Raw genomic sequence first — 25,160 nt, forward strand, 5'->3', positions numbered from 1 at the left:
TGCTCAGATTGCTAGGAGAGCACGCACATGAACGTGAGTGTTCAATCACTATGTCAGATCAAGTGATTTTTGCTGGTATCCAGCACATATATGAGACGACTGGCAGTGTTTGTCGTGCTTTAACTCTACAGACTCCAAAATTGGGTGTGGTCTTGTACTTCTGCTGTGATTTAAAACTTTGTGACAGCTAGATATCTTTAGGGACTCTAACCATAGGCAGTGATAGTGCCGAGATTAGTCTATCACCTCGCTGTCGTGGCTGGGATTGTGGTCATGCTGAGTTGACCAGAAATGCTCTGCAATTGCAGAGTGTGCAGCGTCACCTAGATGGATGGACCTATCATGTTCCACAAGGCGGTCCTGGAGTCGTCTGGAGCTTTCCCTCACATAGAAGCTGCCACAATCATGGCAAGTGATCTGATATACAATACCGCTGCGCAAGAGAGGGTAGATGGTGTTCTTACTCTCGAGACCAGAGATTGCAAACTTCTACCAGGAAGTTGTAAGCATTTCACGTGGTACTCACGTAAGACACTAAAAATCTGGTCTGAGGCGCCTGGGTAATGTGGGATTTAAGCAGTAGATACTGTTTTGCTATCATGAGAGGGCAAGAGCCTCGGGCAGTTGCAAGTTCTTGTGCTTGTGGTGAGCACTTGTCCAATACATGGGCTGGGTAGCCACAGTTGGTGAGGTCAGCTTTTACCCTATAAACCTTGGTGCACCTGGCTTCTTCTGAGCTGGAATGACTCCAAACTCGAGAGAGTAGAGTACATGCAGTGTTGTTCAGGTGACAAGGGGCATGCTCTGACCTGTAATTTATGAATTGCCCGCAGCACATCAGTTTCCAGTATACCGAAGTTTCCAGATGAGGGCCTGCCTGTCTCATTAAGACATCCATGAAAGAAAGAGTCATGTTCGCTTCCAATTCTAAAGTGAACTGGATGAGAGGGATAGGGAGTCGAGGCTATTCTAATAGCATTATATCCAAACCACTGGGGATGATGGTGAAAATATCATCTACATATCTGTACCACATGGTGGGTTCAGGAATATGTCCTCAACTCCTCCATTGTGTATTTTGGTGACGACTGAGCTGATAGGGGTGCCCATAGCCGTACTGTGTATTTTTTTTATCGAGAGAGTGGCCAGATGTAATGACACTGCACGATAAACATAGGTTAATTGCTGCACAGATATCTTCTGTAGATAGAATATCTCTATCTGATAGGCTGGGGTCATTCTCTAAAAGCTGTCTGGCACATATGACGACCTGTTGGACTGGTATGGAGGTAAATAGGAAGACGACATCAAAGGATGTCATGATCTTATCTTCAGGAACTGTAAGGTGTTTGACAAGGCGAAGGAACTCCTCGCTGTTGGAGACGGCGTGGACTGTATTTCCCACCAGTGGTGTTAGGAGATGGATCACATGTTTTGACAGCTTGTAAGTTGGAGAATTGCAACAGGAGACGATGGACCATAAAATTGTGGCAGCTGTAGCATGTAACTGCCAACGTGTGGACTTGGAAATCTTCTCCGATTTGAACCACTCGTAAACTAACATGTTCACTTTTGACTCTAGTTGTCCCAAGGCCCTGATGGGGAGAGGGTCTTGTACAGATTTGTAGACATTAGGATCGAGCAGAAGGGCGAGAGCCTTGTTCAGATACTCTGAATGATCCAATACAACCGTGCAGTGTCCCCTGTCAGCTGGAAGGATGACGATGGCTTGTAGCACGCTGCTCTTAACTTTCCTGATGGAGTTAAGAGCAGCGTGTTGGCGACTGTTGGGGTTAGCAGGGTGCACACGCTGAAGAATAGAAGCTGTCCTGAAGTGGATGTCATTAGCAGTCTCTTCATCAAGGTCGTCCGTAGCCAGGTGGGAAGGAGCAGCAGTGTGTAGCACATGCTTCTTGATTAGACTGGGGTTCGAGCCCATCACCACCAAATACGGAGGATGCGGAAAGGTCGGGGAATGACCACATATTCCTGAAGCAATATGGCCTTAGTTGCTAATGCTCCTAAAAACCAAATAACAAACAACAACAACAGCGAGGTGGGCTAAGGTTACCTCCATGGTGTGATGGGTGGTCTCAACGGTAGAACAGCAAACTTCATGCTGGAGGCATGAAGTAATGCAGATCTTCCAAATATTGACACATTTCATTATACAATATTAAAAAATCACATTCATTAATACCACCACCGATCTCATCAGAAAAGTCTAAGTATTGGGAAGCTGTTAAGCTCATGGTGGTGGATACAAGTTTTCTAAAATTCTAATTTTTTCTTGAAAGCTCAAATTTTATCATTGTCAACAAATATTGTCAGTTGCTTTCCTTGAAGTGTCAAGCTCACTTCATTCATTTTTGAGAAAATGTCTACCAAATATCCAAGTCTGAATAACCATAGTTTGTCTAACAGTCATTCTTTCAAGTAAAGGTGGTGTTCCATGAAAAAAGCGGCTAGTTCAGCTCGCAACTAAATCACACAAGTGCTTTTCCTTGAGACAACCATCATACTTCGGTATGCAGCAGAAGTACTTTATGCATACTTTCCATCTCATTTCGTTACAGAATATTAAAAAGACATGTACTCAAGGATCAAGATTTAACAAAATTAATCATTTTACTGCTTCATCAAGGACATTCTTAAGCGAAATTGGCATTTTTTTACTGTGAGTGCATGGCAGTGAAGAATACAAGTGACCACTGGTATAGTTTGGTGCCACTGCCTTGATTTGTGCTAAGACATCAGTGCAAATGTCAACACAGTTGTTCCAGGATAAACCATGAGATTCAAAAAAGTTATTCAAAACTTTGAATATTTCAGTACCATTTGTTTGTTATCAAGCATTCACATAAAAGATCTTTGATGATTAGTTGGTACTGATACTGGATGAATGCAAGCAAAACAGCAAATCCAGCCACATCTGTAGATTTGTTCATTTGTAAGGCAAAAGTACAATTCTGAAGGCGAGATATTAACTCAGTCTTCATGTTTGCAGTTAAATCTTTAGTTTGATTTACTGTATCATTGGAAAGTGGCACTGATGTGATTTCTTTTACTGACTTTTCATTCAGCAGGCATTCAGCAATGTCAACTGTACAAGGCTTTATTAGTCTCTCAGCTATTGTGTGCACTTCTCCAGCCAATGCAGTATGATAACTTACCCTGTAAGATGCTTCAGTGGCTTTTCATTTCTAGTTTGAAAAGCAGTAACAAACAATTTTTGGCTTTTAAAGAGCTCAGACCTACATTTCAAATATTCAATTCCTTTTTCTTTAAACTCTAAATGATTGGTCTCAAAATGACACTGAACTTAATTGGCACCATAATAGTATTTGAAAATGTTCTGTTGCATAAGACGCAATAAAGTAAATCGTTAACATCTATAAACCCGAGGGAAAGATGGCTTTGTCATATTTTTGTTTCTTATTTACAATTTTGCCTAGTTTCTTTAGAGTAAATTCCTCCCTTCCATGAGTCAGAGAAGTCTCTGATATGTCAGTTTCATCTTTTTCAGCATCTTTAGACTAAGTATACGGTGTAGCTGTGAGTTGAGAAAGCGAGTCTTCTAATCTCCCTTTTTAAGCCAAAGATCCATCCTTAAATATAAGAAAAATATATTATAAATAAATTTTCTTTCATTTTATAATAAAATATTATTAAATTCTAAAATATCAGTTTTAGATATTATTTTGAAAATTTTTCAAAAAATTTTTAAAAATATTATTTCAAAATTGGACAACAAAGTGTGGTCGCAAGGAAAACTTCAGGATTTCAAAATAATGATTTATTGGATGATAATGAGGTCGCAGAGATTATAGTAGGTATAACCGAAGATAGCTAGTAAGAACACAGAAGTACTGGAACAAACTGAGTTCATCTCTGAAAATGCACATATTTATACCCTAAACTTTAGGGCCTAAAGTTTAGCGTATAAATATGTGCCTAAACCTTAGAAAATTCCAGAAAACACAAGAGTACACAAACACACATTCCATTAGCCATCAAATTGATGACATCATCACACGTCCACCGTACACTCGTGAGAGAATGAGGTTGAACAAGGCAAATGTTTTAGTATTATAATGAAAATAGTTTTGGCCTCATGGACCCCCTGAAAGAGTCTTGGGACAGAGGTCAGCATACCACACTTTGAGAACCGCTGGTTTAACGTAACCTTGGAGAGCAGCAGTCAGGTTTAGGCAAAACAGAGGATGCTAGGATTAAATATTTGCTACAGGACAGATTATAGAATAGTCATAATTATATAGAAATGAAACTTTGTATAAACAGAATGTTCCTAATTATTAAAAGTTTTATCTAAATTCTCTTCAATATTTGATTCTCTTTAAATGAGGTAGCTTAATATAAGGAAACTTTGGAAATTATTGTAATGAAGTTGTTAAATCGGATACCACAAAATATTTATCAGATAATTCTAAAGTGGCAGTTTCCCAAAATTATTTTAGTTATTTTTGTGATTTTGCATATAAGTTATATGCAAAATCAACTGATAAAGGGATGAGTTATCATTAACTTTTAATCCAAATAAAAATTTGTATTAAACTTTTGAAATATAGCTCCATAAACTGGAATTGAAGATTAGATTATATTTCCAATGAATTTTAATAAGGCACCTAATTGGGTACCCATTTTATTATGGACACATTGTTTTGTAGTTTTGCAATACTAGTTTACATTTTATGGAAGGTCCTTTTAATTTGAAAGAATGCCTTACCAAATTCTCTCATTGCTTCCATATAAATCAAAGAATTTGAGAGGCAGGTAAGCCTCTGAGATGCTGAATCCAGTTTTTATTTTGGAAGTTTTTTTATTGAAGATCATTGAATTAATTTTTTCAATGATTATATCTTGGTTTTTATCAATTGAGAAACTATACTTTGGAACTTTGGAATTACTTATCTGGGACATCATCCTGATCAGCCTATTAATGTTTGACTTTGATATGCAAGTTGCATAAGCAGAGATAGCCTATACAGCTTGTGATCACAAGCCTTTTAATTCTGTTAGTAATGAATTGCTTATGTACATGCTCAGATATTTTTGTGATCTTGTAGAATGTGGTAAACTGGCTGTGGAACTTATTAGTTTTTTTTCTTTGTTTAAGTAAGAGAGAGATCATTCCTTAGACCTCTCTGATTACTCATTTTTATAAATGATATAGCAAAGATAATTAATGAGTCCAGAATCAGAATAATTACTTATACATACAGATGGTCTGAAAACAGATCTTTTAACTCATATCTATACACACTATCAAGTTGTATGTTATACAGTACAAAATTTATATAATTTCATAAATTATATAGCTTCATTAATAATGATGTGCTATTAAATCTTATTATTATCCTTTTATATTATCCCAATTAAAAAAAAAAAAAACTTTTGACAATTATACTTTATGCTTGACAAACATGCCTGGACATTTTTGAGTATAAGGACTTGGGTGTTGCATCTAATATCTTAGGTAAATACAAAAAGATCGTGAAGCCAAAATCTGCAGACAAGTTTGGACATGTTTGGGATTTGTAAAAAGGGTAAGAAAAGACTTTTTGGATGTTGAACTAACTGCTTATTAATCCATAAAATTGCAGTATTACCACTTACAGAATGCTGCTTATCAGTATGGAATCCACATAACAAATATCTTATTAACTTACTGGAAAAATCATAATTTCATAAATTACCTACATTATGGGATTAAACTGGTAGAATATTTGGGCTAAATTAGTGATGAAATTTTTATCACTAATTTTTAAGAAATTATTCATTCTAACTTTTATTGCTCTACCATTTTGGGAAATGTGAACTTCATTTGCCTTTCTAGATCTCTTTGCAGTAGTAATACATTCAAAACTCAGCTATGTAGTTATACGTTATTAATTTGAATATTAATTTATTTGATACTATTTTTATTTAATTAAACAATTTAACAAATAAATTGTTTAAAGTTGCTTAAACTGATTGATAACTGACTTGATGCATATACTGTTTTTTAGCGTATGGATTTTTACTTTTTTTTTTTTTTTTTTTTTTGGTGCAATTAATCTTAATTTGACTAGCAGTTGGGTGAATATAACATATTTTGAAAAACCTCTTTGGACATGCACAAAGCTGAGCCACATGATGAAAAACTTATTTTTTTTACAAGTGCTTTATCTTTCAAAAAAAATTGCCACGGTTAAGGCACTTATTCCATCTGCGCACTAGATTTTTTATATTTTGCTGATATGTATTCTATCTTTGGTTGCTGTCGGCACCATTATTTGATAGTTTCTCTCACTTCATTGTCCATGTGGAATCTTTGTCCTACCAGATCACTTTTCAGTCTTCCAAAAGCATGAAAATTACAAGATGACAAAAGTCTCAGTTGCTTTTCAGTGTAGTTTCTGGATGGTTGCCATGGTGTTTTGAGCCATGTGTGATCATATAACGAAAGTTATTAAACATCCAGGTTTTTTGATTTTGATGGCACATCACAAATCATTTTTGAGGATTTGTGCATAATTTTGTGATTTGATTAATTCGCATCTATGCATGAATTGGCACAGCAATAGCCCATTGCTGAGTCAATAACCAGCATTGACTATAATCATGGCAATGCTTCGAGTTTTAAATTTCTTCAACTGTGGTAATAACTGTAACTGTTCCATCTGCATTGCTTGCCATCTAGTTCAAAGGACCTGCATCTTGTCTCTCTCATTCATAGTCAATATGAGATCCAAGGTGTCATTTCCTCTACACATTGCATTAGGTGCATCAGGTGCAATCTCATTGCAGATGTTTTTGGTCATCATTCAAACACTTGATAATCTACTTTGTGCAGGCCTTTGTTGCTGCAGTCTGCCAAGGATAATGGCATAGGTCACCAGTTAGTTTTCATTGGGGTCCATATCAGAAAAAAATATCTTACCTGCATGCTTGAAATTAAAATACAATTAATAAATATTAAGTGATATTTGTATTTATTTTATGTAATTACTATAGATCAGTGCTTCTCATCCTTTTATCATTCACGGATCACTTCAAGCTTTCTTTACTTACTGCGGACCACTGGGTAGGGTTTCTTTACATCTATGAAAAAACTAGCATTGGGTTGATGTTTCAAAAATCCTCTTTTTAGCCACTTATCCATGTTGTTTAGTATACTATACTTGAGTATAAGACTGATATTAAATTACTAAAATAAATAATTCCAATATTATTATTGTTATTATTAGCTATATGGTGTAAGGAAGCCTGAGGCTTATGCTGCACCAGCCGAAAAAATTCCAGAGTTACCCTGAGAGTGAGAGAGAAAAGTAGAAGGGAACCACCAAGAAAGAGTGGTGGTTTTTAATTATATTTAATTAAATATAATTAAAAATATACTAAAAAAACTCTCCCAACATATACAATCACAACAAATTTTAAGTTATTCTCGTGCACCAGTTTTGTGCAAACGTAAAAAACACTTTACAAATACACAAAAACAAATCCAATACATATTACATGCTTAGAAGCTGGTGATCAACTGTGACAGATGAAAGCTTGTGGCCTCACCAACAGTGTGCTGGCAACACAGTCTTACAATGTAAGCCTTATAATATAATCAGGAGGTATCCCCTACATTGTAAGAGATACCTCTTGATTTGCGACAACAAAGTAAACAGTTGATTGCCAATTTTAATTTTATTTGTGATTATTAATTACAATAAAATTTACCTTCCCACGAATCACCTACAACCAATTCACGGAAACTATATATAATGAAACAATTTGAAACTATATATAATGTCTTATGTTGGAATTTTATTCTGTATAGTGTATGATGTAAATAAATATATAAATGGAATAAAAAAAGCAGTGATATAAGTAAAATATCTAGAAATAGAATTAAAAGACTGTCAATTTTTATTATACAGGGCCGACTTGTTAACTTAAGTTGTTCAACCATCCCTTCCTTTGTAGTATCCATAACAGCTTCCACTCAGGCCTTGGCACTGATAGAACTATACAATGCTACTCCTGGCCGATACAAAGGAGATGTATACTTGTTGCCTAAAAAAATGGGTATGTTTTGTTAAGACTGCAAATTGAATTGTTTGAAGATATTTTTATTATGCAAAGTTTGTCAAATTAGGACTTCAGGCCTTAAAAGTATTCTGCTACTAGTATTAATTGCACTTTTGAAAGCACCTCTGATAGTCTAATGTTTTTGCCATACAATATGAGGATAGTGTAAATTTGATGGTGCAAATGTAGTTTGTGGTCTTTTGGGATGTGAAAGGGTTATTCATATCAAATGCCTAGGGATTTATGCCATCTGTGTGTATTACTGAGGTGTCCTGAAAATGTGTTCCAAATTTGTATGGGAAGATGTTATGATTTCAGTGGGTTGGAAGTGAGCTTTCTCCATGACAATGTGTATTGTTATAGAGATCTTACACTTCCAACCCATGAATTTTTGCTGAATTTTTCTCATGTGATCATTCCTTCCCCTCTGAAAACTTGTGCTCCTTGGAGGATAATTTTTAACCAGTGATGAAGTGAAGGATAAGGTTCATGATTGGCTGTAATATCACCCTGTAGATTTCTTTGAGATTGCCATTAAGAGGCTCTCATACCACTGGCAGGTTTGCCTGATGAAAGGAGATTGGCAAACATTGACTGCAAAATTATCATGTAGCTGTACATACTCAACCTGTCATATTGAATGCCCAGGTCAAATTCTACCCACCATTGTAATTGTGTAAAAAAAAAAAAAATCATTTGTCTTTCCTTTAAAGGAATGCTTTAGAAACAAAAAATGAAAATTACTTGAAGCTATATCATCACATATAACTTAATGTTTAATTTCATTCTTCATCTCCAGTTAATAAATTGGCCATCAAGTGTGTCATTCTGCACTGAATAAAATATGAAATTTGGTAAACAAAATGTTAGATATCACAGTTATACTCTGTTTGTAATGTTCAACATATTTTTATATGTCTGCTGTAAAGCTAAATTTGATGTAGAAATGTCTTTCAGTAAGTTTTCCAAAGAAGTGCAACATATTTAAAAAGACATGCAAGATATTCAGTGTATTATATGGAAATGTGATTTTTTAGTTTCAAGTGGGAATCATAGTATAATGAGACATCTGAAACAAATAAGCAAAAGAACACTGTACAGTCCACTGAGAAAGAAAATAGATGTAACATTTCAGAGATGATAGTATCCAGTGCTGTATTGTAAAAAAAAAAAAAAAAAAAAAGTTCCAGATCCCCTCACCCATCATACATTTTACTGGTTGTACTCTCAACATGGCCATTGGGCTACCTACAGGTGAACTACATCAGAATGGTGGTTTCATATTAGTGGTGGCAAATGATTCAAGAAAGCAAGCTTATACAGTATCTTGTATAAGCTACTTGTATGCAGTAGCTTGTATACAAGTTACTGTATAAAGTAACTTGTATTACTTTAAAAAAAAAAAAAAAATCCCATTTCACCAATTTGCCTGAACACTGAGCCAGTCTGACCATAACTTTGCTAAAATTGGAAATCAGTAATCAAGCCTTTCATCATAATAATTTATTTACTCATACATTAAATCTTATTGATATATGGTGTGTATTCTGGGATGCTATTTCAGCATGGTACTCACAAATATAGCCATGGCAGTGTAATACATGCTGAATGCAGTGCTTATTCTTAACATTTGTCTTTGTTCTTGAAAAAACAGCACAAAAAACTATTGAATGTGGAAGAATAAAAATAGCACACATTGTTAGTGATATTTTATGATGGAAAGAAGCGGTAGTAATGACTTTCAAAAATGGTACATTTTTCAAATAGGTGCCTCCGTAGCCAGGTGGGCAGGAGAAGCAGTGCGTAGCACACGCACTGTGTGGCATTAAGATTAAACTGGGGTTCGAGCTGGTGCCCACCAAACACGCGGGCAGTTGGTTTGTGGAATAGACTTCCATCGCTTGTTGTTGAAGTTGATAGCCTAAACAAATTTAAGGCTCAGCTGGACAGGTATTTCGAACGAATTGAGGGGTGAAATGGGAGTAGTGGTTGTTTTTTTTTTTTTTTTTTTTTTTGGCTGATGCTGAATAAGCTTGCTTTCTTGCATCATATGCCTCTACTAATGCTAATGCTAACACGGAGGATGCGGAAAGGTCGGGGAATGACCACCGCTTATCCCCAGAGCAATATGACCTTAATTGCTAATGCTCCTAAAAACCAAATAACAAACAAACATTTTTCAAAGCCATTACTAATCAGTGATTCCAAGTTAATATCCCATCATGATGACTTTTCCTAACAAAAAAAAACAGCTTGCTCTCAGTGCTAGTGTGGAAGGTCTCTACAGAGTGAAGCACTGAACATCTAACCCTTCTGGTTGGTCAGGAGAAAATAGCCCAACTGCCAGACAATTTTCTGAAGGAATCTTGCATGGATGAAAGCATGTGGGATTCCTTTTGAAACTCTGGCAGTTAGTGCTGATAACGTCCCACTGTGGGAGGCCTGAAAGCTGAAGTAGTAAGTGCTAAGTTCCTCTTTTAATGGGTATTAAAAGAGAAGATTGAGCATCTGGTGGTAATAGACAGTTCTTGGCATCTGATTAGTTTACATGTTGAAAGGGAGCTGAATGCCTTCCTCTGAAAGTGGATGAGTATTTGGTGGATATTCACTATTATCTAGAAAGAAGTGCAAAAAGGAAAACCAGATTAAAACAGTTTTGATTAATGCATGCCATTGAAGTGAAAAAGGTTTTGAAATATGAGTTGTTGTTATTTGGTTTTTAGGAGCATTAGCAACTAAGGCCATATTGCTCCATGGATATGCGATGGTCATTCCCTGACCTTTCCGCATCCTCCGTATTTGGTGGTCACGGGCTCGAACCCCGGTCTAATCAAGGAGCATGTGAAGTATGAGTATACAGTATACCTCGAGTACTGTATACAGGTCTGGAGGCCTCATTTCAAGAAGGATGTAGAGCTGCTGGAATGAGTACAGAGAAGGGCAACAAGGTTAGTGAATGGAACAGAGGGTTGCTCTTACGAAGAAAGGCTTAAGTTTTTTGCAAATTACAGTGTCTGGAGACTAGGCACCAGCGAGGTGATCTGATAAAGGTGTATAAAGCCTTGAATGGTTTGAGTATGCTCAGTGCCGATGGGATTCTTCCTCTTGCTCAGAATAATCACCTGAGAGGGCATAAATTCAAATTGAGGAAAGACAGATGTAAGATAGATGTGCAGAAATTTGCCTTTAGACAGCAGGTAGTTGGTTGGTGGAACAGACTTCCATCCCTTGTTTGTGGAAGTTGATAGCCTAAATAAATTTAAGGCTCAGCTGGACAGGTATTTCGAATGAATGGAGGGATGAAATGGGAGTGGTTTTTTTTTTTTTGGCTGATGCATAAGCTTGCTTTCTTGCATCATATGCCTCTACTAATGCTATGCGTGTAGACACTGGCTTTATTATGTATGGTACTCTCTCTATACATTAAAAAGTTTTCCTCCTAGTGATATCTATTCGAGCCAATGGGAGAAGAGGGTGAGGCAATTACGTCACTACAAACGCAATTAATTATTGACAACTACCTCCATAAAATTCACCAACCTCGTGTCCATTGTAACATTTTTTGTATATTAATGAATACTGGATACAGTATTTATAAATAGTTAAATATTTTAAATATTTGTATAGTTTATAAATATTTCAGTATTTTAGTCCTGCTCTTTCAGATGCAATAATATTCCTCACGCATTATGGAACCCGAAGCAAAAGGCCTTTTCGTAAGTGACCTATGTAAATGCAGGTAAATAATTACAAAATGATATTTATTCGACCTGGAGAATGCCAAGCCCTACAAATGCACAGGTAAATAATTACATAGGTCATTTCCTGATTAGATATCGATCAGGTGTGTATTTTACAGACAGGTGTGTATTTTACAGAGAAAAGATTTGACTTACTCCATATATGTCTACATTTTACGTAGAAAAGTGTGGGTGAGTGAGCAAAGCCCCCTAGCGGTACTTTATTATATTTAAGTACCATCCTTAGGTGAAGTACCATAACACTGGAAATATTCAATCTCTCCTCTACACAAAGGGGTTCCAGTTATGATTTAGGCAATTACAGACCTTTAAGTCTGACTTCTGTGGCAGGAAAATTATGGAATTACAGTTAAGGATGCAGTGTAAGGTCACTTGAGTAATAATGATATAAAAGAGTTGCAATAGTTTTATTGTTTGATATAATTTTTGCTTAGATGTTAGAAAAGCTTTTGATATGATCCCATATGACGTCTTGTGTATAAGTTGGAAAAGTGTGATATTGCAGGTAGGATGCAATTGTAGATATAGCAGTGGTTAATTAGTAGAAGATTGTATAAAGGAGCATTAGGAGTTATAAATGGGCAGTGCTCTAGATAGACCAGTGTTACAAGTGGAGTTCCTTGTGGTCCTGTGCTACAGCCCTCGTTCTTTCTAATATTTTTAATGATATGATGTATGACAAGTTTTGTGTCAATTTTCTAATATTAACTCTTTATTCTATATGTAAGGCACATCAACATATACAACATCCCCTTTGCAGTTATGACTAAGGGCTTACCCAAAAAGATAAAAGATGATAAACACTAAAGTAATGAAATATTTAAAAAAACATTATTATTAAAAGATAAGACAACAATGTGACTAACAAAATTAGAAAACAAATTAATGAAAATGCAGAGGGTCACAATTCAGTGCATTAAGGAGAGAAAAGTGGAAATGTAAGAAAGGAAGATGGGGAAAGCTGAAAGAATATGAAAAATACTAATCATTTAAACAGTGTAATAATACACATAATCAATATGTATATTATTACACTGTTTAAATTCATAGTATAATATACAAAATACTGGTTACCAGCATTCATGTTCAGACACCTAAATTGTAGGTTTTTGTAGATTGTTTTTGAATATTTAGCAAATAATGAGTAGTTACTCTTATGAAAGGAAGATATAATACCAGGATGTATGTTGTGAACTAATTTTTAAAAATAGTTAATTTTTATAAGTTGCATTTGACATCGTTGAAGTGTATGACCAAAATATTACTATGGTGAATTTTTAGAAATTTTTGGTTATTTTTAAATTTTAGTGGAATACTTTAGAGAAATGAATTTTAAAATTTTTTAAGGGATGTATATCTAGCTAAAGGAAACAATAGTGTGATTGACCAGTATATACGAACAGTGCATGGAAAGGGAAAAAGGTGACAACCAGTAAATGGTAAGGAAGGTAAAGTTGGAATAGGTATAGGAGCAAAAATGTTAAATATAATGGATAGATGGCAGTATCCTGCTAAAATGTTTTGATACTTAGGTATTCTGGGGTCGTAAAGCCCATTCTCCAGCAAGGGGGCTCTATCAACATTACAGAGGTATGTTAGTAGAAAGAGAGGTGGGTAAATACAGTAGAGTTCCGATTAACCAAGACTTGTTTAACCGAGGCTCTGCATTATGCAAGGTGAATTGTCAACGTTGTATACACAATGTACCAATTAAATAACAAGACTGATGCTACTACAAAAAAGAAGAATAAGACTAACGGCAAAGTAAGGTTATATATTTTCGAAGTAATGACCTCTGATGTGTACACACTGTGTACATCTTTTGTACAAGTTTTAAAACACTTCTGGAACTCCTCTTCTGGTACTGCTTTCAGCTGGTCAGTCACTGCATCCTGGATGTCCTCTATTGTCCCGTATCATGCTCTTTCCTTGGCTGTTTTCATTTTGGGGAACAAAAAGTAATCTGTGGGAGCCAAATCCAAAGAATATGGGGGGTGTTCGATAACTGGAATAGATTTTTTTCCCCCTCCCACAAACACTCAATGCAATACGCTACTCTCGTTGCTCGAAACTCAATGAATGTGGTACCAAATGGGAAAAAATTTGTTTCTTACCCAGATCTTTTAGAATTTCTCTTACCGATTCCTTATTGCTACCGATCATCTCAGCAAGCAACCTCGTTGAAATTGATCTGTCTTCAGTCTCAATTTTTCAAACCTGTGTGACAATCTCTAGTGTTCAAACAGAGTTTGGTTAGCCAGGTCAGGGATCATCCTCTAAAGACTCACTTCCTTTACGAAAATGAGAAAACCATTCAAACAGTCATGATTGAGACAAACATTCATCAGCATAAACTTTTTTTAAATCATCAAAAGTTTCCGTAGCACTTTTTCCCAATTTACAATAAAACTTGATAACTGTTCTTTGCTCCATTTTCAATTTTCTGAAGACATGCACAAAACTACTATTACTCTCTCCATCATGAATCATGAACTACTGACTGGACAAGTTTCAACTTGCACTCATTGGAAAGAGCACACTCTAGCAGATCTAATCATGTACTGTTTTGGCCTCTTACTTTATTAATACTAATACTAAATGCAGAGCGCACACAGTCTCATTATTTAATTGCTGCACTGTGTATACTTTGTCATCAAAGACAAGGGTACGTAGTTCAGCACAGAGCTGGAACTCGCACCAGTTGACTGTCTAGCCATGCTGATCTTTTGCATTTGTTGATTTTGTGACCTTTTACTCTAATTTTTTTTATTTGTCATGTATCATCTATGTTATTAGGGTTAGTGGAAAACCAAAGCGTATTGCTGTGTCTTTAGATTTGAAGTTGAATGCAATGAAATGCTTGGATCAAGGAGAAACAATAAAAAAAAAGTAGCTAGTGACTTAGGTGTTGGTGAAGTGACTGTAGAGGACTGAAGGAGAAAGAGAGCAGAAATTGGAAAATGGTGTTCACAAAGAGCATCTGTATGTGCTAGTGAAAATTTGAATAGAAAAACAATGAAGAAAGGAGAATGAACAAACTTCTGAAGCTCTTTTTTTTTTTTTTTTTCCTCTTGTGGTTCACACAGATGAGAGACAAAGGAAGGCCGATTTTACAGGCTAAGGCCTTAGAATTTCATAAGCATGGAGGGGAAGAACAATTTACTGCACGTATTGATTGGTTTGATTGTTGGAAAAAAATGTTTGGAGTTAGAAATCTGAACATCACTGGGGAAAAATTATCAGCTAGTACGGAAGAAATAGCAACATTTGCTGCTAAATTAGCAAAAATTATTCAAGAAGAAAATTTTAATTTGGATCAAATTTACAATTGTGACAAAACAGACCTGAATTATAAAGTGCTTCCATCCAAAACACTTGCAGCTAGAAAATAAAAATCAACTCCTGGTTATAAACAAAGCAAGGAGAGAATAATGAATGAATTTGTTCAAATTCATCTTTGTTCTTATATCTCCCGGATGAATTTGTTCAAATTCATCCGGGAGATATAAGCTTAAACTAACTCTCATTGGGAAATCAAAGAATTCCCGAGCTTAAAAAATGTAAAATGTTTGCCCATTAACTACGCAAATCAAAACAATGCATGGATGGATTAAAGTTTGTTTAAAACATGGTTTCATGAAGAGTTTGTCCCTAACACAAAAAATATTTGAACAAAAAGAAACTTTCCCACAAAGCACTTTTAATTTTAGATGATGCTCCATCCCATCCACACACAAGTGAACTAGTTTTTGGTGACATCAGAGCTCTGTTTTTACCACCTAATGTAACATCCCTTCTTCTGCCTCTAGATCAAGATACATTTTGGAAACTTTGAAATGCAACTATAGGCACGTCTCTTAAAACATTTGCTTCAAAATCTTGAAATAGGGATCACTGTTGTTGAGAATTTTAAAAAAATAAACATCAAGGATGTTATTTACTGGTTGGCAGAAGCATTGAATGATGTTAAAACATCTACTCTTATTTAATCCTGGAAAAATATTTTATGCTCCCAAAATAAAACCAACGAGAATTAGATGGCAAATGAAGATGAAAGGGGTGAGGAAACCCTTTTAGAACTAGCCAATAACCTTCCTGTTTTGGACACTCTTACTACAGAGGATATTAAAGAGTGGATGAATTCTGATGAACAGCTGGAAATGACTGATGACATGATCATAAAGCTTTTTGACGAACAAAAAGATGAAAGTGAAGATAACTATGAAGAGTGCACAGAAACTACAAAAAAAGAAACATACACATGGAAGGTTTAACTGCTATCGAGTCAGCTTTACGTTATATTGTACAGCAGGAGGATACCTCACCTGCTGATTTTTTTGTTACTTCGGCACCTACAAAATATAGCAGCTAAAAAGTGAGGACACAAAAGCCTGTGATAGATATAATCTGTAGTCAAGTCACAAAGGAAATTAGACAGATTATGAGAAATCGTTGGTAAGGGATGCAAAAAAAAAACAGCAGAGTTCTTTACTTATGTAAACTCTAGAAGGAAGGAGATGAATCAGATTGGTCCACTTGATATCGACAGTTTGATTGTTGATGAACCTGCTTAGGTAGCTTACAAACTGAATGAATATTTTGCATCTACATTAACACATGAGGAAGTCTGTAGGGAAGTGGAGGCTAATTTCTCCACTTCCAGTAGGGAACTGGAGAAATTGTTGAAATTGAACATAAAAAAGGCACCTAGTGTCAATGGCTATCCAGTTATATTAAAGGAGGCAGCAAAGGAAGAAATCAAACCCTTAACCATAATTATGAAATCTTCCTTGGACTTGGGGGAGGTCTGCTGGAGGTGTGCATGTGTCCCCAATTCACAAAGGGGGATCAAAGGGTGACACCAGTAATTACAGACCTATTAGTTTAACTTCTGTTCAGGGAAAATAATGACTTCACTGGTTAAAGATGCATTGCAGGATCATCTAGACAAGATTTCAGTTATAGTTCAGACACTGCATGTATTTGTTAAGGGGAAGTTTTGTTTTACAAGTTTCATTGGATACTGTGATGTGCTCAGAAAGGAACTGGATGCAAAAAAATAATTTTGATATCATATACTTGGATTTTAGGAAAGCTTTTGATACTGTTGCACGTGGAAGACTACTGTACAAATTGGAGCAGTATGGCATTAAGGGCAAGTTGCTATGACGAATAAAAGGATGGTTGAGTGGGAGAAGACAGAGTGGTAATCAATGGACACTGCTCTTCACGGAGTCCCCAGGGTTCGGTGTTGGGCCCAGTGTTGTTTTTCTGTATTTATCAGTGATGTTAATGAAGGTATATCGGAGTTAATGTTTGCAGACAATACGAAGGTTGGCAGGGTTGTTAATGATGGTATACTACTGCAACAGGATCTAGAAAAGTTGAGCAGATGGGCTGAGAGGTGGCAACTGAGGTTTAACATTGACAAATGTAAACTACTGCATATGGGTAGCAGTAACCCCAGAATAATGTACCAACTGTGTGGTACTACTCTCAGGGTAGTAGAAAATGAAAAGGACCTAGGGGTAATTGTGCAGTCAGATATGAAGTTTTTTGAGCAGTACAGACAGGCTACAAGAGTAGCCCATGTTTCTTGTCAATGATATACAAAAATTTTGCTAGTAGAGTTAAGGAGGTGATTGTCCCCTTGTATAAGGCAGTGGTCAGGCCACACCTTGAGTCTAGAGGCCTGATTTTAGGAAGGATGTAGAGTGCTGGAATGAGTACAGTGAAGGGTAATGAGATATGTGAATGGAACAAAAGGTTGCTGTTACGAAGAAAGACTTCAAAAAGTTCTGCAAATTGCCGTGTCTAGAGACAAGGCACCTCTGAGATGATCTAATTGAGGTCTATAAGGGCTTCAATGATTTAAGGAAGCTCAATGCTGATGGAATTCTTCGTCTTGCTCAGATTACTAACCTGAGGGGACATAAATTCTAATTGAGGAAAGACAATTGTAGAATAGATGTGCAGAAATTTGACTTTAGCCAGCGGGTGGTTGAAAGTTGGAGCAAACTTCCATCTGTCGTAGTAGAGGTCAAAAACTTTAAATTCATGGCAGAACTATACAAGCATTTTGGAGTTGAATGGATGGGTGAAATGGGAAGGTTTTTTTTTTTTTTTTTTTGCTGATGCTATATAAGCTTGCTTTCTTGCATCATATGCCTCTACTAATGCTAATGCTAAAATATAAATACTTTAGATTCATATTATTCTATTTTTGAAAGCTGATTTTACAAAATTTTGCTTCCTTGCATCATTCTTCCATTTTAATACTAATAAAAATACCTTACTTATTATTATTACATTTTATACTCCCTCCCAAATCGAGATCTGGAGGAAACACCTGAATACATCTTAAATTCTGAAATCTGTCTATAGAGGAACAGTCAAATTAATCAGTGACTCTTTTTTTTTGCAAACTCACTTCGTGCCATCTGATCAGACACTGTAGGCTCTGCGACTTGGTTGAAACATGTTAGGAGCTGTAGAAATATCCAGGGATCCATTAGTGGGTTGCTTCCAGACTTTTGAAATTAGTAATTGTAATAATATTTACTATATAGTAAAAGGAAGCCACAGGCTTTTGCTGCGCTACCAAAAAAAAAGTAGGTAGGAAAATACAGTAATACCTCGCACGGTGTGGTTAATGCATTGGGAAAAAACTACCACACTGACTGAATCAGCACTAAACGGGGAATAGTTTCAACAGGAAAAATAATGATTCGTGGGTATCAAAGGGTTTTTTTTATAGTAGAAATAATTATGCATGATTAGTTAGAAAAATAATAAATACAAATAGTAATGAGGTAGAATAAGAATGAAATTAATTGATAAATTTTATTTTGAAAATGGAAAACAATGACAATTTTATTTTGTAAAAATGAATGCTAGAAAATTTTACTGATTAAAGAAAAATCTATCTAATCCTAAGTTGCTCCATTTTGTTTTTCTTCTTTTCTTTGTGAAGTTCTTGATAACATTGAATGGCATTTTCTAACGCTTGTCAGGCATTAATGCTACAATCTACATTTGGATCGTGATTCATAATTAAGTCTGAAGCAGTTTCCACTGGCCTAAACATTTTTTCAAGTTCTTGTAAGGGAAATTCTTTTTCTCGCACTTTTCTAGCTCCTTCGTTACACACTGGACTTTCTTCAGCTTCCTCATATGCCCGTTATTGGTCTAAGTTATGGAGAGCATCATTATTGTAAACTTGAGAATATGCATCAATGCACTCTCGAACATTAGTCATTTACAAAGACTCAAATACAAGATTGTGTCCAATTTTGACGATGTCTTCAGAAACATCCTGAATTTCGGACTCAAAGCTGCAGGAATCGCTTGTGCAATGAGGCAAAACTTGCTTCCACACTGCTCTCATATTACTCTTGCTAACTTCGAGCCACGCTTCGTTTATGTTTTCAGTAGCATTTCTGATGTAATTTTTCCAGAATTCAGCCAAAGATGGTGCAGCTTCTCTGGTTATAGCCTTTATTGCTTGCAAAAAAGTTTGTCTCAAATAATATGCTTTAAATGTCACAATGACATCTTGATCCATTGGTTGCAGTAGAGATGTTGTGTTGGGTGGAAGAAAATGAATTTTGACATTTTCATTAAAGTCACAAAGTCAGTTTGGATGCCTTTTCTGGTTCATTATCCTATAACAACAAAGCTTTAAAATCCATGTTGTTTTCTTTGCAGTAACTTCGACTGCAGGACAAAAGTAAGTTTTAAACCAGTCTTCAAATAAAAAGTTTTCGTTACCCAAGCTTTTTTTATTTAAATACCAAACAACTGAGAGAGCCTTCTCTGCATAACCACTAAGTGCTCGGGTGTTTTCCGCATGATACACAAGCATGGTTTTTAATTTAACAACTCCAGATGTGTTTTCGTCCAGCAAAAGTGCCAGATAATCTTTTGATGCTTTGTAACCTGGTTGTGTTTTTTTAATTTGCTGGTAGAAAAGTTTTAGAAAGCCTTTTTTTTCCCAAAACAAACCCATTTCATTAATGTTAAAAATTTGGTTATCTTTGTACCTACCATTTTCGATAATTTCTATAAATTATCTAGGAAATTTTTTGGCAGCATCTTTGTCTGCACTTGCACTTTCACTTACAATATGGATATTATGAATCCCCGAGCATTTTTTAAAACGAAAGAACCAACCACAACTTGCCGAAAATGTTTCATCAGTTGCCCCTTCTCCGTAATTTTCTTCCATTACATTTTCTTTTAGTGCATTGAAAAGACTAACTTTCATTTGAATTTCCATTTGACTTAACGGGATTTGCTTTTTGCAATCTTCTATCCATATTAATAGCAGGCGTTCCATATTTACCATTAGAAAGCTTCTTTTCTTTAAATTTTTTTTGAGGCAAAAAGAGTTGGTAGTTATTCCATACTCTTTTTACTGATTCTTTTCTTTTACAATTTTTAGAGATGATTCATTTATTCCTTTGTCTCGTGCGAGTTTGGCAAACAAAGTGTCTTCTTCACGGCATTTGATAATTTCAAGTTTCTCTTCTAATTTCTACTATTTACATTGCTTTGGCTTGGTATTATCCCACTTTCTTTTTTCACTCATAATAAAGGGATCACTGAGAAAAAAAATCACAAAAAGGATACACCCGTGCTTAAGAAGAAGTTGAACTTAGACTACCTTTGGAAGTAAGTGATGCCAATACTTACATATGTGTATGCCATTGTATAAGCTTGCATAAAGATCTAAAATAAACAAGTGATGCAAATTTGTGGAGATCAATCTAGAAAATTTTAGAAAAATGTCAGCCGTATATGCCTGCATTATCAATCACAGTTGCATATTATAAACAAAATCATCAATTGCAGATTATAAACTGCACTATAGTGAATCCTGTACTGATTGAAACTGCATTGTTGAGGTATTGCTGTGCAAATTATGTGCTTCCCTTCTCACATGGGTAACTATCCAGTTGACCTTTGAATTTATTCAAACTGTTGTTGTTGTTGTTTAGTTTTTTAGGAGCATTAGCAAATAAGGCCATATTGCTCCGGGAATATGCGGTGGTCATTCCCCGACCTTTCTGCATCCTCCGTATTTTTGGTGGTGACGGGCTCGAACCCCGGTCTAATCAAGAAGCATGTGCTACGCACTGCTGCTCCTTCCCACCTGGCTACATAGGCGCCATTCAAACTGTCAGCCTCAACTACCTGAGAGGGCAACTTGTTCCAGGTATCAACAACTCGCTCTCTAAAAGAAAACTTCCTACAATCTAATCTAAACCTCAACCCCTGCAGTTTGAATTTATGACTCCTAGTTCTTGAATTCTTTATAACAGTGAAAATTCCACCCTCATTTTACTAATCCCTCTTAGAGCCTTATAAAGCACACAGGTCACCTTTGAGGTGCCTGCTTGCCAAGTTCTATAGCCCACATAATCTGAGTCTTTCCTCATGCAGTCATCCTTCTGCCAATCTCACCATTCGAGTTGCCTGTCTTTGGACCCTTTCAAGAAGTTGTCTTTTTTTTTTTTTCAGATGAGGTCTCCACACTTGAATGCAGTATTCCAAATGTGGTCTTACAGTTGCCTTATATACAGTGAGATTATGACCTTCCTAACTATACAGGATAACGTTCTATAAATCATTGATAGGACACCATGGGTTTTCCTTGCTGCCTGTTTACACTGTCAGAAAACTTCATATCTGCCCATATTGTAACTCCCAGATCCCTTTCCTCTTCCACTGTTTTTAATTCAACTCCAAGTGTATAATTTATTTGTAGGTTACTATTCCTCAAGTGTAAGACCTTGTATTTAGCATCATTAAAACATAGCTGCCACTTCTCTGACCATCTTTGACGTCTGTTCAATCATTCTGATGGAGCACTGCTTAGCACTGATCATTAATAACTCTACCAATCTTTACGTCGTCTGCAAATTTTGACATCATACCTTCTATCCCTTCGTCGATGTCATTTATGAAAATGAGAAACAATGAACCAAAAACCAATCCTTGAGGGATCCCACTCCTGACGTTACACCAATCTGAAGAATATCCATTAATCACAACCCTCAGCTTTCTGTCCTGCAACCACTCAGCAATCCATCTTAGAATATTACCAGTAATTCCAACTGTTCAAGCTTATACAGTATAGGCTCATGAAGGACTGAGTCAAATTATGTGCTAAAATCGAACTAAACTACGTTGAAATTGTTCCATAAATCCAGCTCATGAGTAAAATAGCCCACTAACCTGTGTCAGAATAGTCGACTAACTTAGTTAAGCATGATTTTCCCTTAACAAAGCTGTCTCGTGTGTCCTTTAGAATGCCATGTCTATATAAATGTCCCTGGATTGCACTATTAATCATTGCCTCGAAGATTTTTCTTACCACTGAAGTTAGACTGGGAGTATAAAGGCTTCCAGAGTTGATAGCATATACTTTATACTCAGAAATTTTTCCAATAAATAATCATCTGTAATTACGACATCACTAGTTTCATATAGCTGAGCTTTACTTGCTCAGCTATACCTCTTCTTGGCATGAAGGATCTTTTATCAGTAAAGATGCAAATTACTTGTTCAATTCATCTGCAACATCTGCTAGATTATCTAAGACATTCTCACACCCAGTGCAAAAGGGTCCAATCTGGTTAGCTTTCTTCTTTGTTGTATTCACATACAACAATTTCTTATCCCCATTTTTTGCTCTCTCAACGAATGGTTTCTTGTACACAGCCTTCGTCTCTCTGACCTTATTTGTGGTACTATTACAGATCAATTTGTACCTGTTGTAGGCTTCTGTACTTTTCATCGGTCTGTAACTGTCCCATGCTATCTTTTTCTGCTCTATTTGGCCATTAAGTTCCGTAGTCATCTATTTCAGCATTCTCCTCCTCCTGCAATATTTTTTTAAAGGTATGTATGCATTCATGGCTTAAAGGTATGTATGCATTTTTGCTTTGAGTATTCCATGATTCAAGTGTATTCACCATCCCTTGGCAATCCACCCAATTTACAGATGCCATATAACCCCCATAAATTGTTAAAGTCCCCTTTTCTGAAGTTAAAACCTGTGCCTTTACATTTAATTACCGCAACATCTTTCTTCATCATCCAACTAACAATTGCACATTCACTTGCTGACAGTGGTTCTTGTGATGTCATCTGATTCATTAGTAATGATGGGGTCAAGAATACTGTAAACACAGTTGAGACTAAGTAATCTTCTATAGTTTACTACCCTGACACATCCCTTGAAGTTATTTAGGTTTGTAGCCCAAACTTCATCTTCCCCCTTGTTTGAAACTTTGCTACCCTCAGAACATCTTATCAACATTGGCTACTGTGGCAACAAACAAGAATTCATGAGGTGAATGCAAGCATTACTTTGACTCATATCATCAGATAAACATGGATCTAAATTACCCTTCTTCCTCAATGATACTGGCAAAAATCCTTGCACCACCTATGTTCAAATGAATATCATCTCTACAAAATAGATTCCTTTTACCTACAAATGCAGGCCACACTGATAAAAATCCCCCCCCACCCCGCCCAAGAGCTTTGCAGATTCCCTCATGTCTCGAGTTAATCTACAAGACTTTCAGCATATAATGTCTTATGTCTAGACAGAATTGCAGACATGTACATGTTCTGATCTGACGTGCAGCATTTTTTAAGCATAGTCCTTTATTTATCCAACAAATGGTCAGGTTGTGTACTTTAAATATTGTTAGTCCCCACATGAATAATAATGCTCTCTTTACCTCCCTTAAAATCTGACAATCTGTTGGTAACATCATCAGTTGTTGCTCATGGCAAACACACTGGTTCTAGATGAACCACCTCTCCTTATTACAAAAAATCTTACCCATTTCCTTGACAATAGTCTCCCAATAAAACTAGATCACCTTTGACCAGAGCAGTCAGCACTTGACTGTTGTTTTCTGGGACCCGAATCCAGGCTGCATCACTTGGCAGGTCATGAGATACTTGAGTCCTGACAAGTTCCAGGTTACATTTGTTTCTAGGTCAAGCATTCATTTCTTCGGTGACTCAAATTCTTGTAATGCACCAAATTGTAATTTTAGATTGGTACACTCCTTACATCAGTAGCACAGAAAAGAATCAGCAGTTGAGCTAGCTCTGTCTACTAGACCAGCCTTAGAATACATGCCACAGGCTATACAAACGACAAGGCTGCAACTCACACCAGAAATGCCCACAGGCATTTCCGTTTGAGTCTTTTAGGAAAGCTTTTGATACTGTTGCACGTGGAAGACTACTGTACAAATTGGAGCAGTATGGCATTAAGGGTAAGTTGCTATGATGAATAAAAGGATGGTTGAGTGGGTAAGTTTGTAAGTGGATCCCATAGTAGCCATAATTTGAATAAAATTTTAACTTTTCAAGATTGTAAAATTTAAATTTACGATATATTGTAGAATATTTGTTAACAAAATATTACAGAAATTAAACCGTTGACAAAACTTAAAGTTTAGCTACCCAACAAAAGTTATGAAGTTCCCACCAAAATATCGATAGCAAAGGATATCTGTATATTAAGCTGTTGCTTTCCAAATACTTATCTAAATACAAAAATAAACTAACCTACATGACTATATATGGCTGAAACCCGTGATTCATTAGAATGCAATTCCACTTATAACACGATGCAAGCATGGCTCCTGTTTTTCATTAGTTGAAATATGTTTTTAGTCACTGAAGATCAATATTTTGGATTCGTTGTGAACACATGGCAATATTTTCAGTTTAATGCGAATCGAGGATACATTTTCCTTTGACTTCCGTAAGAACAATAATAAACGACTAGTAAATTTACTTTTTGACTTGTCACAGAGGCACTTGCTGGTTTGGAAACTGGACTTAAATCTCTTGAAATAGAAAATCTAGATTCCTTTCAATTTTACAGTAAAAACACCTTATTGAAATTGCTAAAAAGAAACAGATGAAAATAAAACAGTCAACCCTTTATAGATTTTTTTAATAAAATGAAAAACTTGAAGGCAACGACTAAAATGTGCAAAAGTTTGTTCGCTAATGTCGACTTAGTGGTTGAAAGAATGTTTTCCTTCCTTCCCCCCCCCCCAAATTTTTGACAGTTTTTAATTTCAAAACATGAACGTAACAATCAGTACAACCACGTGGAAAAAGCAGTGAGTATTGATTTGTTTTTGTGACAAAAGGTGTGTGGTTATGTATATTTAACAACAAAAATATTGGTTTTTTAAATACTTTATTGTGCAGTGCATCAATAAAGGATTGAAACAATGCAATTGAATATTATTTCTATTATTATTTTTG

At 35.9% G+C, this 25,160-nt stretch overlaps 1 protein-coding gene across 3 annotated transcripts in view; it reads left to right on the plus strand.

Annotated features, from left to right (window-relative positions):
• The window catches only part of LOC150088784 (adenosylhomocysteinase-like 1), a 333,024-nt gene that overhangs the window by 302,191 nt on the left and 5,673 nt on the right, over nucleotides 1-25,160 (plus strand). For all 3 annotated transcript variants that reach the window (XM_090370894.1, XM_090370896.1, XM_090370895.1), the window contains exon 15: nucleotides 7,935-8,082. In XM_090370894.1, the coding sequence (XP_090227020.1) occupies nucleotides 7,935-8,082 (148 nt within the window). The remainder of the gene's footprint in view (nucleotides 1-7,934; nucleotides 8,083-25,160) is intronic.

The sequence above is a fragment of the Mastigoproctus giganteus genome, chromosome 3 (genome assembly GCF_048544385.1).
Source record: "Mastigoproctus giganteus isolate SK-2022 chromosome 3, ASM4854438v1, whole genome shotgun sequence".
Lineage (NCBI taxonomy): Eukaryota > Metazoa > Arthropoda > Arachnida > Uropygi > Thelyphonidae > Mastigoproctus > Mastigoproctus giganteus.